This window comes from Mustela lutreola, chromosome 11 (genome assembly GCF_030435805.1).
Source record: "Mustela lutreola isolate mMusLut2 chromosome 11, mMusLut2.pri, whole genome shotgun sequence".
Classification (NCBI taxonomy): Eukaryota; Metazoa; Chordata; class Mammalia; order Carnivora; family Mustelidae; genus Mustela; species Mustela lutreola.
Window position 1 is genome coordinate 100,380,778 of NC_081300.1, and position 12,802 is coordinate 100,393,579.

General features: G+C 52.0%; 1 protein-coding gene across 1 annotated transcript in view; it reads right to left on the reverse strand.

Annotated features, from left to right (window-relative positions):
- Positions 1-12,802, reverse strand: part of TMEM132D (transmembrane protein 132D) — a 568,943-nt gene that overhangs the window by 400,488 nt on the left and 155,653 nt on the right. Inside the window, exon 2 of the mRNA XM_059140271.1 lies at positions 11,903-12,791. Within this exon, the coding sequence (XP_058996254.1) occupies positions 11,903-12,791 (889 nt within the window). The remainder of the gene's footprint in view (positions 1-11,902; positions 12,792-12,802) is intronic.

The window sequence follows — 12,802 nt, forward strand, 5'->3', positions numbered from 1 at the left end:
CTAACAAGGCTGCCCCCTTTTTTTTTTTTTCCTCCAGCAGCAACAAATGAGGCTTTTCTTCCTGCGTTCACAACTCTGGAGAGCAAGCAGACTCTTGGAAACCTGGTGGTTATAAAATTGAACTGATTATGGTTTTAATTTGTTTTTCTCTGGTTTCTGATGAGATGGAGTATTTTTTTCTAAACTGGACTGCTGCTTTGTGTTTTCTCTTCTCTGAGGGGCCCTAACCCATTATCCTATTTGTTTATTTGCTTTTAACTGTTGCATTACAGGTGTCCTTCATATATTCTCCGTCCTATTTCTTTGTTGATCCTGTGTGTTACAAATACCCTCTTCGGATACACGATTGGCTTTTTTGTTTTAAAAAAAACTTCTTTTTAAAATGTCATCAAAAGTATCGATGCTCCCTCTGTGGTCACTGTTCTGGTATCTTGCTGAAGGAATCTTTTCCCCGTGGGGTTTATAAAGATATAAAGCTTCCTACTTTCTTCTACATCAATTTCCTTTTATCCCCTTGGGATGCCTAATTGATCTGAAATTGACGTCTACAAATGGCATGAAACAGAGATCAGATACCTTTTCTACTCATGTGGATAAGGCCCCACATGTGTATCTCTTCACGCCGATCGATACCTACAGTTCTGTCCCACGAAGCCTTGTATTTGCACGGTGGTTCTGGGGCTTTCTGTGTCCGTTACTGTATTTGCCTCTTAGGTTCCACCATCACCCTGTTCGAATAGCCATGGATTTCCAGCGGCCCCTCTAAATTCTTCTCTTTCCAGTCTTAGCCACTCTTGGCCTTTTTGTCTTCACACAGATTTCAACCCCAACCTGCCAAGCTCCCCAAGGGGTGGCCCAGATGCTGTTCTTATTAGAACTACACTGAATCCACATATTAATTTGGGGAGAACGGACACTTCCATGCCATCATGTCTTTTTGTCTCTGAACACAATACAGCCATCTCTTCAGACCTTAGTAATGTGCATTCTGCCTAAATGATTAGTTCATTATTTCATTAGGATTGAAATTTCATAATTCAGTTACACTTCAGTATTGATTTTTTTTAAGATTTTACCTAATTTGATAGAGAGAGATCACAAGCAGGCAGAGAGGCAGGCAGAGAGAGAGGAGGAAGCAGGCTCCCTGCTGAGTAGAGAGCCCACTGCGGGGCTCGGTCCCAGGACCTGAGATCATGACCTGAGCCGAAGGCAGAGGCTTTAACCCACTGAGCCACCCAGGCACCCTAGTATTGATTTCTTTAACAAGATTTTGTTCTGCAACATAGAATGTCTGGTGGATTGACAGATGTAGCTATTACTTCATTTAAAAAAAAAAAAAGATCTATTTGTAAAGACTTGCTTTGTTCATTCTGTGGTACTGCCAACTCTGGGGACAGTCACTATCCTCACACTAGATCATCACTCATCCTCGTGTGCATTATCTTTCCTCTGATTCTTTAATGCTTGCATTTCCCGTGGCCTTCACCAAAATGATCTCCACCTTCTCCGCATGTGTCAGTAATTCCCCTCTTCACCCACGTCTATCGTATTCCTTGTAACTTCTGTTTTGTGCTGTTTGGATGCCCCATTCATGGATTAGATCTCTAGTCTACTTACTGTCTCTGGGTGCTTTTTTTGGTTCATATTTGAATTCTTGGCTTATTAAATTCATGTTCTTTTTAAAAGAAAAACTTCCCTACCCATGTAAGCACTCACAGAGATGTCTCTTTTTTTCTGTTTTATGTGTTGTTCCAAAATAAATTCTCCCCCTCTTGTATGTCTGTCCTTCCTTCCTTCCTTCCCGCTTTCCTTCCTTCTTCCTTCCTGCCTGCAAGATATTTACAGAGGGAGCTGCCATCTTTGTTTTAATCTGGCCCGTGCCCAACCTGGACATCTCTGACCCAGTCCCAGCATTCCACCTTCTTTCTTTTTTTTTTTTAAATAAGATTATTTATTTATTTATTTATTTGACAGACTGAGATCACAAGTAGGCAGACAGGCAGGCAGAGAGAGAGACAGGGGAGGAAGCAGGCTCCCTGGTGAGCAGAGAGCCCGATGCGGGGCTCGATCCCAGGACCCTGGGATCATGACCTGAGCTGAAGGCAGAGGCTTTAGCCCACTGAGCCACCCAGGCGCCCCTCTACCTTCTTTCAAAATGTTTTCAACAGGGGGCACCTGGGTGGCTCAGTGGGTTAAAGCCTCTGCCTTCGGCTCAGGTCATGATCCCAGGGTCCTGGGATCGAGCCCCGCATCAGGCTCTCTGCTCCTCGGGGAGCCTGCTTCCTCCTCTCTGCCTGCTTCTCTGCCTGCTTGTGATCTCTGTCTGTCAAATAAATTAAAAAAAAAAAAAAAAAAAAGATATCTGTGACTTACGGAAATGTAAAAATACTCATTAAAAAAAAAAAAAAAAAATGTTTTCAACAGGAGGAGAGCTCAGCCAGGATGCTGACGGACGGAGCTACGCCTTATCTTCCCTTTCCACAGTTTTTCCAAACATTCCATGCCTGACTTTGCACATCTTCCGTCTGCTTGAATAACCTTGGGCATCAGGGGATCCCTCCAGTTCATCTCTGCATATTGGATCCTTGCTTTTCAGAGGACAGGCATCCTTGGGTGGTGTCTTTTATCACTGCCTACCCTTGCACTGCCCAAAACCAGAAAGGGAAAGAAATACAAGCATTGATTTTCACCTATGCACAAGGAGTTCACAGAGTAGAGAGAAAAGCATTATCTCCCCCCGCCGTGCTCTCTTTCTCTTGCCTGTGGGTCTTCCAAAGTTTCTATCTTATTTATTACATTTCCTGTTTGGCTAAATTCATTTTGCATTGCCCTGAGACCCTTCTCCCTCTGCTCCCCGCTGGGACTGACACAGAGGAGAAGCGCCGGCGACTGTGCTTCTGGTACGATGTGGAGGTAATCAGAAAAGCTATTCTGCCTCCGTAGAAAAGATCTCCTCACACTGCTGCACCTGCGGGGTCACATCGGGGATGAGACCAGAGCATTTGAAGACAGGGTGCCGGTTGGACAGCAGTGGAACATGCTCGAACACCAGCCGGACAATGGTGCTGGAGCCCCGAGCTCCGCACGAGCAGGAAACCCCTCTCCCGGGTCTGGAGGGCACAGCTCAGAGCCGGCGCTGTTGGGGGCCAAGGGCAAGATCTCTCTGTAGGAAATGGAGATGGTGCACGGCTGACTGGTGGGTGCTCTGGCCTGTAAAGGGACCACGGAGCAGGACAGAAGGGTGAACTACAGGGACCTCACTTCCCACACCCAGGATTCCCGCCATCAGGTCCCATCGGCCACACACATCCAGGGGCTAGGTGGAGTTCAGGTAGGACACGGGGTGAGGCAGGTGATCGGGGGGAGCCAGGAGGCTCCAGGAGAGCGGGAGATGGTGGAGAAGCTGAGAGGGAGTGGCCCTCTTGCACCTGTTCTGTGTCCTCGGGCAAACGGGGCATGTTTATGGGGAATACTTCATGACGACCACTTCCTGACAGCCCAGGCAGCCCTCTCACAGCTCTCCACCGCCGCTCAGGAAACTACAGCAGCCTTTCTAGACACGGCAACTTCATGCACCCGGAATGTGAGCAGGTCTCTGCTGTGAGGTGCACCTGCTCGCTTCTGGAAGGGGCTGAGGTCGCCAGCTGGCCTGCAGCATCCGAGACAGCTTCCCTCACCGTCTGGGGCCTCGACAGGGTGGGCACGAAGCCTGGGCCTACCCAGTCCCTCCCCGTCCATGGAGCCTCAGGTTCTGTCCCAGAGGACCAGCTGGTCTCTTCCCACGGTGGCTCCGGGCTCCAAGGACAAGTGTTCTGAAACCCACAGAGGAAGGTCAAGGCCTGCTACGGTCCAGCCTCAGACTCCCAGATCCTCACGTTGGCCCTGTTCTACCGCGAAAGCCGAGAGCTGAGGCCCAGGGCACATGCAGGGGCAGGAGCCCACATCCCCACACGAAGAGACTCAGAGACTGCGTGGCCTTGTGGAACCCATCACAGAGGCCCCTCGCAGAGGCCTGAGGGGGCGGGACATCTGCAGAGTGGGGAGAGGTGGGGAGAGGCTCAGAGCAGGTTTCTAGAAACCTCTGCTCACTCTTTAGTGACCCCCCCCAACCAGTCCTCTGTCGGTTGGTGCTGATATTATTTTTGCTGGTCTGTTTAAATCACTTTGTTTTTCATACCTTCAGATTCGGGAGAAAAGATATTGACATCTGGCTTCATTCTAGCATCTCATTCCAGAATACCCACGGAGTCCGTCGCTCTCCTAAGTTATCCAAGGAAACGCTCCTGGGCAGCTCTGAACACGCCCCTTCTTTTCGTTACAAGTCACCTGAGCCTTGGGCTAACACCTGCCCTTTTCACGGTGACCTGATGGTGCTCATTGGAGACGGACCTCAGTCAGGTTTGCGTGCCACCTGATCCCTGAGGCATTTCTCTGCTGACAGGTTATTTACTGAATGCCTCACTGACCATACACATTCTGTTCAAGGTTCACTGTGGCCTTTGACTTCTACCCCCACGATACACAAAACTGGGGCTCTGTGAGCTCCAGTGACATTCCCAGGGGACAGAGTGACAAGGCCAGGTGCCTGGGGCCCCCAGACCCCACGCTGCACGCTCTCCACCCAGACCTCATGCAGTCAGCCACAGGTGAACTCTGCCCAAGGACTGGAAAGTGCCTCTCCGTGTGGTGATGGCCATGTGCACAGGGACCGGACCTGGCCACCCCAGTCCACTACTGTCCCTCAGAGCCAGTGACTGGGAGGACTCAGGGGCTTGTGTCAGCACCTGCGCGCCCCCTACAAACATCCCAGTTGTCACAGCTCCCTCCCTTGGTCAGGGGCCAGGCCGAGGGCTGCTCTGGGTCACCTCCCAGCCCCGAACTCTGCCCTCAGCGAGGAGCTCCTGACTGGGGAAAAACACTTGAGGGAACTCATTCCCGTAAGTGCTTTTAAAAAATGGATTTCGGAGACACTGCGGCTACCCGCCCCACCCCCGGCCTTTACTCAGGCAGATGGGTTTTCGGATGTGTGTCTGAGGGCTGTGTGTCACCAAGGCCGTGTCCTCAGGACGTTAAGTCACGTGTCCCTGGCTCCGGGGACTCTGGCAAGGCACCGGGCCAGCAGGGAACCACTCATTCAGTTGCCCCTTCTAGAAATGTAGGTAATCATTATGCCCAATCAGAAAAGCTGTTTTGAGGATTAAACCTGTAAAAAATATCCAAATCGCCCCAAGCAGTGCTTGACACAGATTACAAGTGTGGTTACCGTGGGAATGAGCAATCCTTCTCCAGTCTCACGCAGCCCCCACCCCAGCCCTGCGCGTCACCCCTGCAGGAGCCCCGAGGAGCACACAGAGAAACAGAGTCTGAACGTGCTAGGGGACATGAAGATGCTCCCCGCACAGCTCTGTGCAGGGCTGACCACACCTACCGGGGACACTGACGTCTCGGTGGAGACCTGCATGAACAGACGACCTTCAGGACCAAAGCCCACCTCGGAATCCCCCTGGCCTGGGCGTGGGGTACTCCTCCCCGCCCTGGGGCGCAGCGATGTGCTGGGAGGTCGGGGCAAGGCCCCCAGGATGACCCAGCCTGAGCCGGATCACCCGCCGCGTCTTCCCGCTCACCCAGATCTACGGACCAAAGCTTGTCCGGGACATCAGAACATTCCAGCGGGTGTCGCGCTGACACAGATACAGACTGAGGTCCTTTCCCTACAGATGCTGTCAGTCTGGTTGAGAAGGAGACCACGGGCGGCCTACAATGCAGGATGATAGGACAATGAGGGAGCCCTGTGAAGATGAAGGTCAGCCCAAGGAGACAGAAGGCAGACGACAGCGGCCAGAAGTCTGCAGAGCCAAATATGACCCCAGAGAAGGCGAGACGCAAGACAAGCCTGTCTGTGGGTCCGTCCCTCAAATAACAGTAATGATTATGTCATTTAAACCCAAAAGGCTGACCCAGCAAGAAATCCCTTTCATTAAAATCGTTGTACCAGCGCCCTGGTCAAAGGAGGAACAGCAGTTCCCAAGGCCACACCCTCACCTTCTGCCAAAACCACATCCACATCTATGGATGTCCACCTGTTCCCAAGAGAACCTTCCAGAACCACAACGAAGACAGGAACTGCCATGTCCACCCAGTTCGACCCATTCTGTTTCCTCTCCCACATTTCCTGGGTGTAGCGACAAGAGACAGGCCCCAAAGGGGACTGTGGAGACCGTCCTTCCTACGTCCTCCACGAGCTGCCGCACAACAGCTCCCCGCACCGAGAAAAGAGAACATGAAATGTTTCCTGGTTTCCCACGTCAACTGGGAAGAGGAAGCTGACTTTCGGTGCCCTTGAGGCTCTGTGTTTTGAGGCAGGAGGGGAAGCTGCACCTTCCAGGCAGTGAATGGCTTCTGCCACACTGAGCATGGGTTCTAGCAGAAAGGAGAATGTAGGTTGCGGGAAATTTAAAGGATTCTCATGATCTGACCACACACAATGTCCCCTTAATTCTAAACTCTGGACGTCCCCCTGTGTGAGAGGTGAGTTCACTCTGTAAATGTTTTTTTCCCCAATGACTATAATCTAGTTCAGTGGTTTTTTAACTTGCAGGGGTATCTTCTCCTGCAGGGGATGCGTGACAATATCTGGGCACATTTTGGGGTTCGCAGCTGGGGTTTCTTTCCTACAGCATCTAGCGGGTGGGAGTGGGGGAGGCTGCAGGGGCCAGACTGACCCCCCCACCAACAAAATACTGCCCAATCTGAAAATGTCAGCAGTGTGAGTGGGGGGAACCCCATCGGCTCTACTGGGTTATAACTCAAACTGTAGCACAAATATCCAGGTGCTCCTGTTGAAATAAATTTCTCCTGCAGAATTCCAAATAATGCGGGTAGATATGACAGCTCGGGGAGGTGGAGTGTCCCTCCCCACTCGGTAACTGTGAGCTTCCTTCCAAAGCAGGGAGCATGGTGCAGGGGAGACAGGGGGAGGCAGCCTCGGGGTGGGGGCCAGGAAACACTCCACACCAGCGAAAGTGAGGTTGTGGCCGTGGTGAGTCAGGCATATCATGGACACGATGGGACGACCAGGGTACTTTGTCTCTCTGGTTTCCACCATCACTCATCACTCCAATCCAGTCTTGAGAAAACCATGCAACAGGTACCCCCCCAGCCCCGACCCCCACAAAGGGACGTTCTTCCAATTTCTGAACAGTTGAGTAAAAACGGTCTGTGGGGTGGGGGTGGGGTGTCCCAAGAGACCCAATGACCACACAAATGCGATGTCCTGACTGGGATCCTGGAGCCGAGAAGGGGATGAGGGGCAGAGCCTAGGGGACCATGAAGCAAGTCTGGTTGGCTAATTGTGACAAACGGACCACACTAATGTAACATGTGAGTAATGGCGGAAACCAGCCGTGAGGCATCTGGGACTGTCCTCCACCAACTCCACAACTGCCCTATAAATCAACATCTACTCTACGATCAAAAGCTCATTTAAAAGAGAGAGAACACCCTCCTTTCTCCATCTGCCTCCGGCCCGCTGTCTACTCCACGCAACTCTGCTAATGTCCACTGGACGACAACGGGAGGCAAGTCCCAGGGACAGACGTCACAGAGCTCGCTGGGGTTTGAGGACACCTGGCATGCACCTCCTTCCCAATGGGTTCCTCGTGAAGGAAGCACCTGCGCCTGTGGGATGTGCTTTTAGAGCCACAGGCAGCCCCTCCCCCACCGCCTGCAGAGACAGCAGGTAGACAGGTAGCCAGCGGGAGCCTCCCCAGAGTCCCTGCACCTGCTGTGAGAGTGAGAAATGCAGACGAAGGAGTTTACAGCCGGGGGTGGAACAGATGCTTGCAGTAGGCTGTTCTGTCCACCATCTCTCACCAAGCCCTGAGTCCCCGTCTCTTATTAATCCTTGAGACCATATATATACCATATATATGACCATATGTACCCTGCAAGCTCTTTATTTATTTATTTGTTTGTTTATTTATTTATTTTCTGGTTAATAAGTTGGACTGGAATTGATGGCCAGCAACGAAGATCACTGGCTTTACCAGGGCATACTTTACCTGAAACAGACTAAGAAAAGGACCCGATTCTAGGTCAGGGCAGGTTCAAAGCTGCAGGCTTCAAGGGAGTGAAAGTCAGGCCACTCTCAAGCTACCACATTAAGTCCTCACAAGCTCAGAATCCTGCAAAGTGGGCATCGTGAACCACCAGTGAAGATCTTTCGAGCCTGATCCAACCCAGGCCGGGTTCTTCCCTCATCAAATACTCTGACCATCTTCTCCTGCTGCTGCCATCCTAACTCTCATCTTCCCAAGAACATTGCCTCAGTAATGTCTTCTTTGGAGACAGCCATGTGACCCCGTGCTGGACACACTGTCCTCCACATGATCCCGAGCACTTAGGGTTAAACAGCAAAGACCTGAGTCACGTATATGCATTCGTTCCTAATAACCACGGGTCCACTCACTCATTCCTTCATTCAACAAATTTGAGAAGGTCTCTGACTTTGAGAAAAGCCCCTGTTCTTCGGTGTTACAGACCTTTCCACCAGCACTTCCTGCATTTTTCACAACTAAGCTCATGCTATGCAAATATTTGGTTCCAGCCCCGCACTCAGATCTGATGGCCAGGACCCCTTTCGAACCGATGTTCTGTGGGGAAAAGGAACAGAAGAAATGGGGGGTGGTGAGAGAGATCCCGCCTTCTTTTCTTCCTCCAGACACACAATCAGGTGATTAGAGACCTAGGCTGCTTCTGAAATTGGCTCTCTCTGGGGGGTAGAAACGGGACAGAACCGGAGGTGAGAACATGAAGAAAGGGCCTGAGTGCCGTGGGATGCTTCAGTTGTTCACTTGAAGAAAAACATTTTCTGAAATTAAAAGGGATCTTTAGATGTCTAAGGAATGAAAGCATCTGCTTTTCTTCTTTTGTGGAGGTTTGCTTGGGAAGACAGCAGCTGCAGGAGGGACAGGAGTCCTAAGACGACAAACAGGCCCACTCAGGTTCTCGGCTTCTCGGCTGTTAACACGCACACCTGTGCACGCACAAACCCGGACACATGTGCATACTCACGCACACACTCACACAGATGCACACACCGATCCCTGCACACACCCATGCACACATACGCACACACTTGCCCGCACACGCGCCACAGATGCACACATTCATGCGCACGCATGTGGACACTCCCACCTACACAGACATGCACACACTTGCCTGCACACACATGCACATATGCACACACTGCACACACACCGTATATGCACACACCCATCCACCCACACATGCACATGTGCACACCCGCCTGCACACACACACACACAGATACTGTTTTAAACTACCCTCATTGATGATTTGCAGGACAAAACTGGATTCCTAGAACCGAAGGCCTGTGCAGTAGCCACGGTGTCACCCTCAGGTCGCAGGCACAGGAACAGCTGGCGCAGTTACTGACTGTCTTCTAGGAGGCAACTGTTATCAGCAAAGAGCTCAAATGTCAGCTGCTGTAGGTGGTGGGGGTGGGGAGAGCTCCCTCCTGTTGGTGGCACTTTAGTCCCCTCCCGTCCCTGGTCATCCTTAAGTGACTGTGCATGTCCAGCTGACACGTGACCTATAAGACATCAGCCCACCCCTGACCACATTAGCAGGTCAACACAGAATGTCTAGAAACAAAAATCACGCACTCAGAGAAAAGCACGTAAGGTACGTGGCTGGAGCATGCAGGGTTATTAGGACCAGATGCAGACAGAGCAGAGCCGGACCCAGTCTAAGACCCAGTTTGGAAACTATGCTAAATTAGTGTGAAATGGACTTCATTAAAAAAGATACAGTGTTTTATTATTTTCTAATTAGAAGAATTCAAACTTGATGCTAAGAGCATGACCAGACCCACGTTCACCTCCAGCCGTTGTCACAAACCCCTAGGACTCGCTCGTCATGAAAGTATTTCAAGTTTTCACTTACTGCTGCTCAGGGGACAGAAAGTGTCCCACCTCACCGGGGTCAACACACATTCATGAGCTATCAACTTCACGATTACCTGCACTTAGAAACTGGATCTTTTCTTTACAAATTTCTAACTGGCCAACTCTGAAACAAGTACACTTTCCCCGTGCATTCAAAATTCTCAAACCCTTGATGTCTAGGTGTAGGGCGACCACATCTAGGAGTTTCAAAATGTGTTTGTTTCTGCGCTTGCAAAGGTCTGGACTCCTCAGATGACACGGCTCAGCAAAGCACATTTCTGCCGGCTTTGTGGCCTCCTGCCAATGATGGAGCCGTCCTCAGGACTCCACTGCCCACGTTCTAATGTGCGATGGGTAGTCATCAGGAGCAAAGCCTTCTGGGAAGTTTAATGGGACACATACGACTGCCTCCCTAAAAGACTGGAAACAGATACTATCTCCCGCAGATTTGGGGTTTTCCCCCTGGGTCCAGGAATTCAACAACCAGCCGCCGGCAAACGTACAGGATGGCAGAGGGTCCGAAATCAGGCAAGAACAAAGCTCTCCTTATTCCAAACCTTTGGTTTCTATGAGCAAAACAGTTCCCTCCATAAGCAACCATTGCCACAAAGAACATTGTATAAGACCGTCAATCCTGGAAAAGCAGAGCACAAAGCCAGCAAACCGTGCAGAGTGTGTGAGCAGCTGAATCCCGGGCTGACTCCAGAGGACAGAAGGAGAGCTAATGAGGCCTCAGCCCTGCCAATGTGTTTCTGTGGCCTAAATCCCCGGGGGTCAGTTCCCTGATGCACCATCAGCCCAAGCCAAAGGTCTGTACCTGCCAAGAATCAGCCACATCCAATCATTAGATTAATGTGGTGCATGGGTTTCTGTATCTTTAGTTAAGATTAAAAGGTCACAATCAGCAAAGCGTAAATGTGCAAGGTACAAGCGAAAGAAAGGTTCCTTTTTGAAACTCCCCCACCTCTTAACAAAAACAAAGAGAAAGGAGAATAAAGAAAAAGCAGATCTGAAGCTCACAGGGAGAAGGTTGAGAGAACTGACCCACGGGGCGTGAACTTTAAACCCCACACAGAAACTGTGTGTCACGGACAGAAGCCTCCTGTCTTCTGGGGTCATTGCAGGTGTTGCATGTGGCACGTGAGATCAAGTTTCCGTGTTGGGTAACAATGTCGTCAAGATGCTTTTAGGAAGACCCAATCACACGGATGCCCAGGGACCTGTGCAGCAAAGCTGTCTTGTGTTTCAAACAAACAGAAAACGGTTTCATGAAAATCCCATCAAGCCAAAGCAAAGAGCTGCTCTCACGTATTCCCAGAGTGATAATGAACCCATCTTTTCCCCCAAAGTGCACAGTACTCCTCTTAAATGTCTCGTCTTTGGTATTTTCTTATGTAAGCTACTCAACAAACGCTACAGTAGATGCTTCACACATTATGCTCTTTTATATTTTGAACACTGAGCTCTATTTCCGGAGAGAAACAAACTAAGGGAGCTCGATACCGTATCATACTTAGAACTCACAGGCTGGGAATAGATCTGAGTTGGCAGAACTACCCTCTCTCCTTCAGACAACTGTCGGAATCCCATTTGCCAACGCGACTGTGAGCTCTTGGACTCCTCGAGGCGCAAAGGGCCCGGCGGGACCCCCCACATTCCTCAGACTTCCAATGAGACCCCAGGCTCAGGTGGGGGGTGCAGATTCGCATCCCCCGAGCTGCTCCGGGAGGGTCTGGCTTATCCTGGACATCAGAACGTCTTTACCACCAAACTGCCAGCCCACTGGGTCAGAGCAAAGCTTTCTCTCCATCCCACCCTGACAAGGGGGTTTAGGAAATTCAGAAGGTGTCCCACTTCTGGGGGTGTGTACGCGGCTCTTGGGGCCGGAGAGTGGGTGGCTGGAGGCGTGGGGACAGGTGCTCCAGGGGACTCACCTGAGCGTGAAGCGATCAGCACTGCAGTTTCGGGACACGGCCACGGGGAAGGTGAGTACGTCGCCCTGCCTGGCCGTGTGCGCAGAGTACAGGATGGCCACGTTGCTGTCCAGACGCAGCTCCCTCAGCGCCGGCCGGCTGCCTGTCTGGTAGAGGAAGACACTCCCGATCCTCTGCAGGTGGGGCACGGCCTCCTCCAGCCCGTCCTTCCCCGGCCGGACGGCATTACCCTTCCGGATGTCGCCATCTGCACAGTCCCCGCGGGCATCCCCTGGCTGCACGGAGTAGTAGAGCTCCACGGGGCTCCCCTCGGGCAGCCCGGGTGCCTTCTTCCTCCCGGCCACCACGCTGGGGGGCCCGAACCAGGCGGCCAGCAGCTCCAGCTCGGCCACGCACAGCCCCAGGGCCCCCTGCAGCCGGCAGCCGGCCCGCACCTCCCGGGTCTCGCGGAAGGCGAACAGGCGCAGGCAAGGCAGCCTCTCGCCGGGGCTCGGGGCCGCCCAGTCCCGGCCCAGCAGGTGGAACAGCACTTGCACCTTGGGCCGGCTCAGGTACACCTTGTCCTGCAGGATGTGCGCCTTCAGCTTCCAGTTGAGGGAAAACTTGTTGGTGAATCCGAAGGGGCTGGAGGGCAGCATCAGGTCCTGGGGCACCACCTGCTCGATGGAGAAGGGCCCGTAGCTGGCGTTCAGCACGGGCAGCCGCTTGGCCTTGTAAATCAGGAAGGACTCCACGCGGGACTGCAGGCTGGAGTTGCGCATGATGTCCTGGTTGGCCTCCTTGAGGAAGAAGGCCACGTCGGCGTTGTTGATGCGGTAGGTCACGGGGAGGTAGGTAGGCAGCAAGGAGAACCTCTGGACGCTCTCCAGGACGCCGCGGCTCTCGGTCACTGTCGGGAGG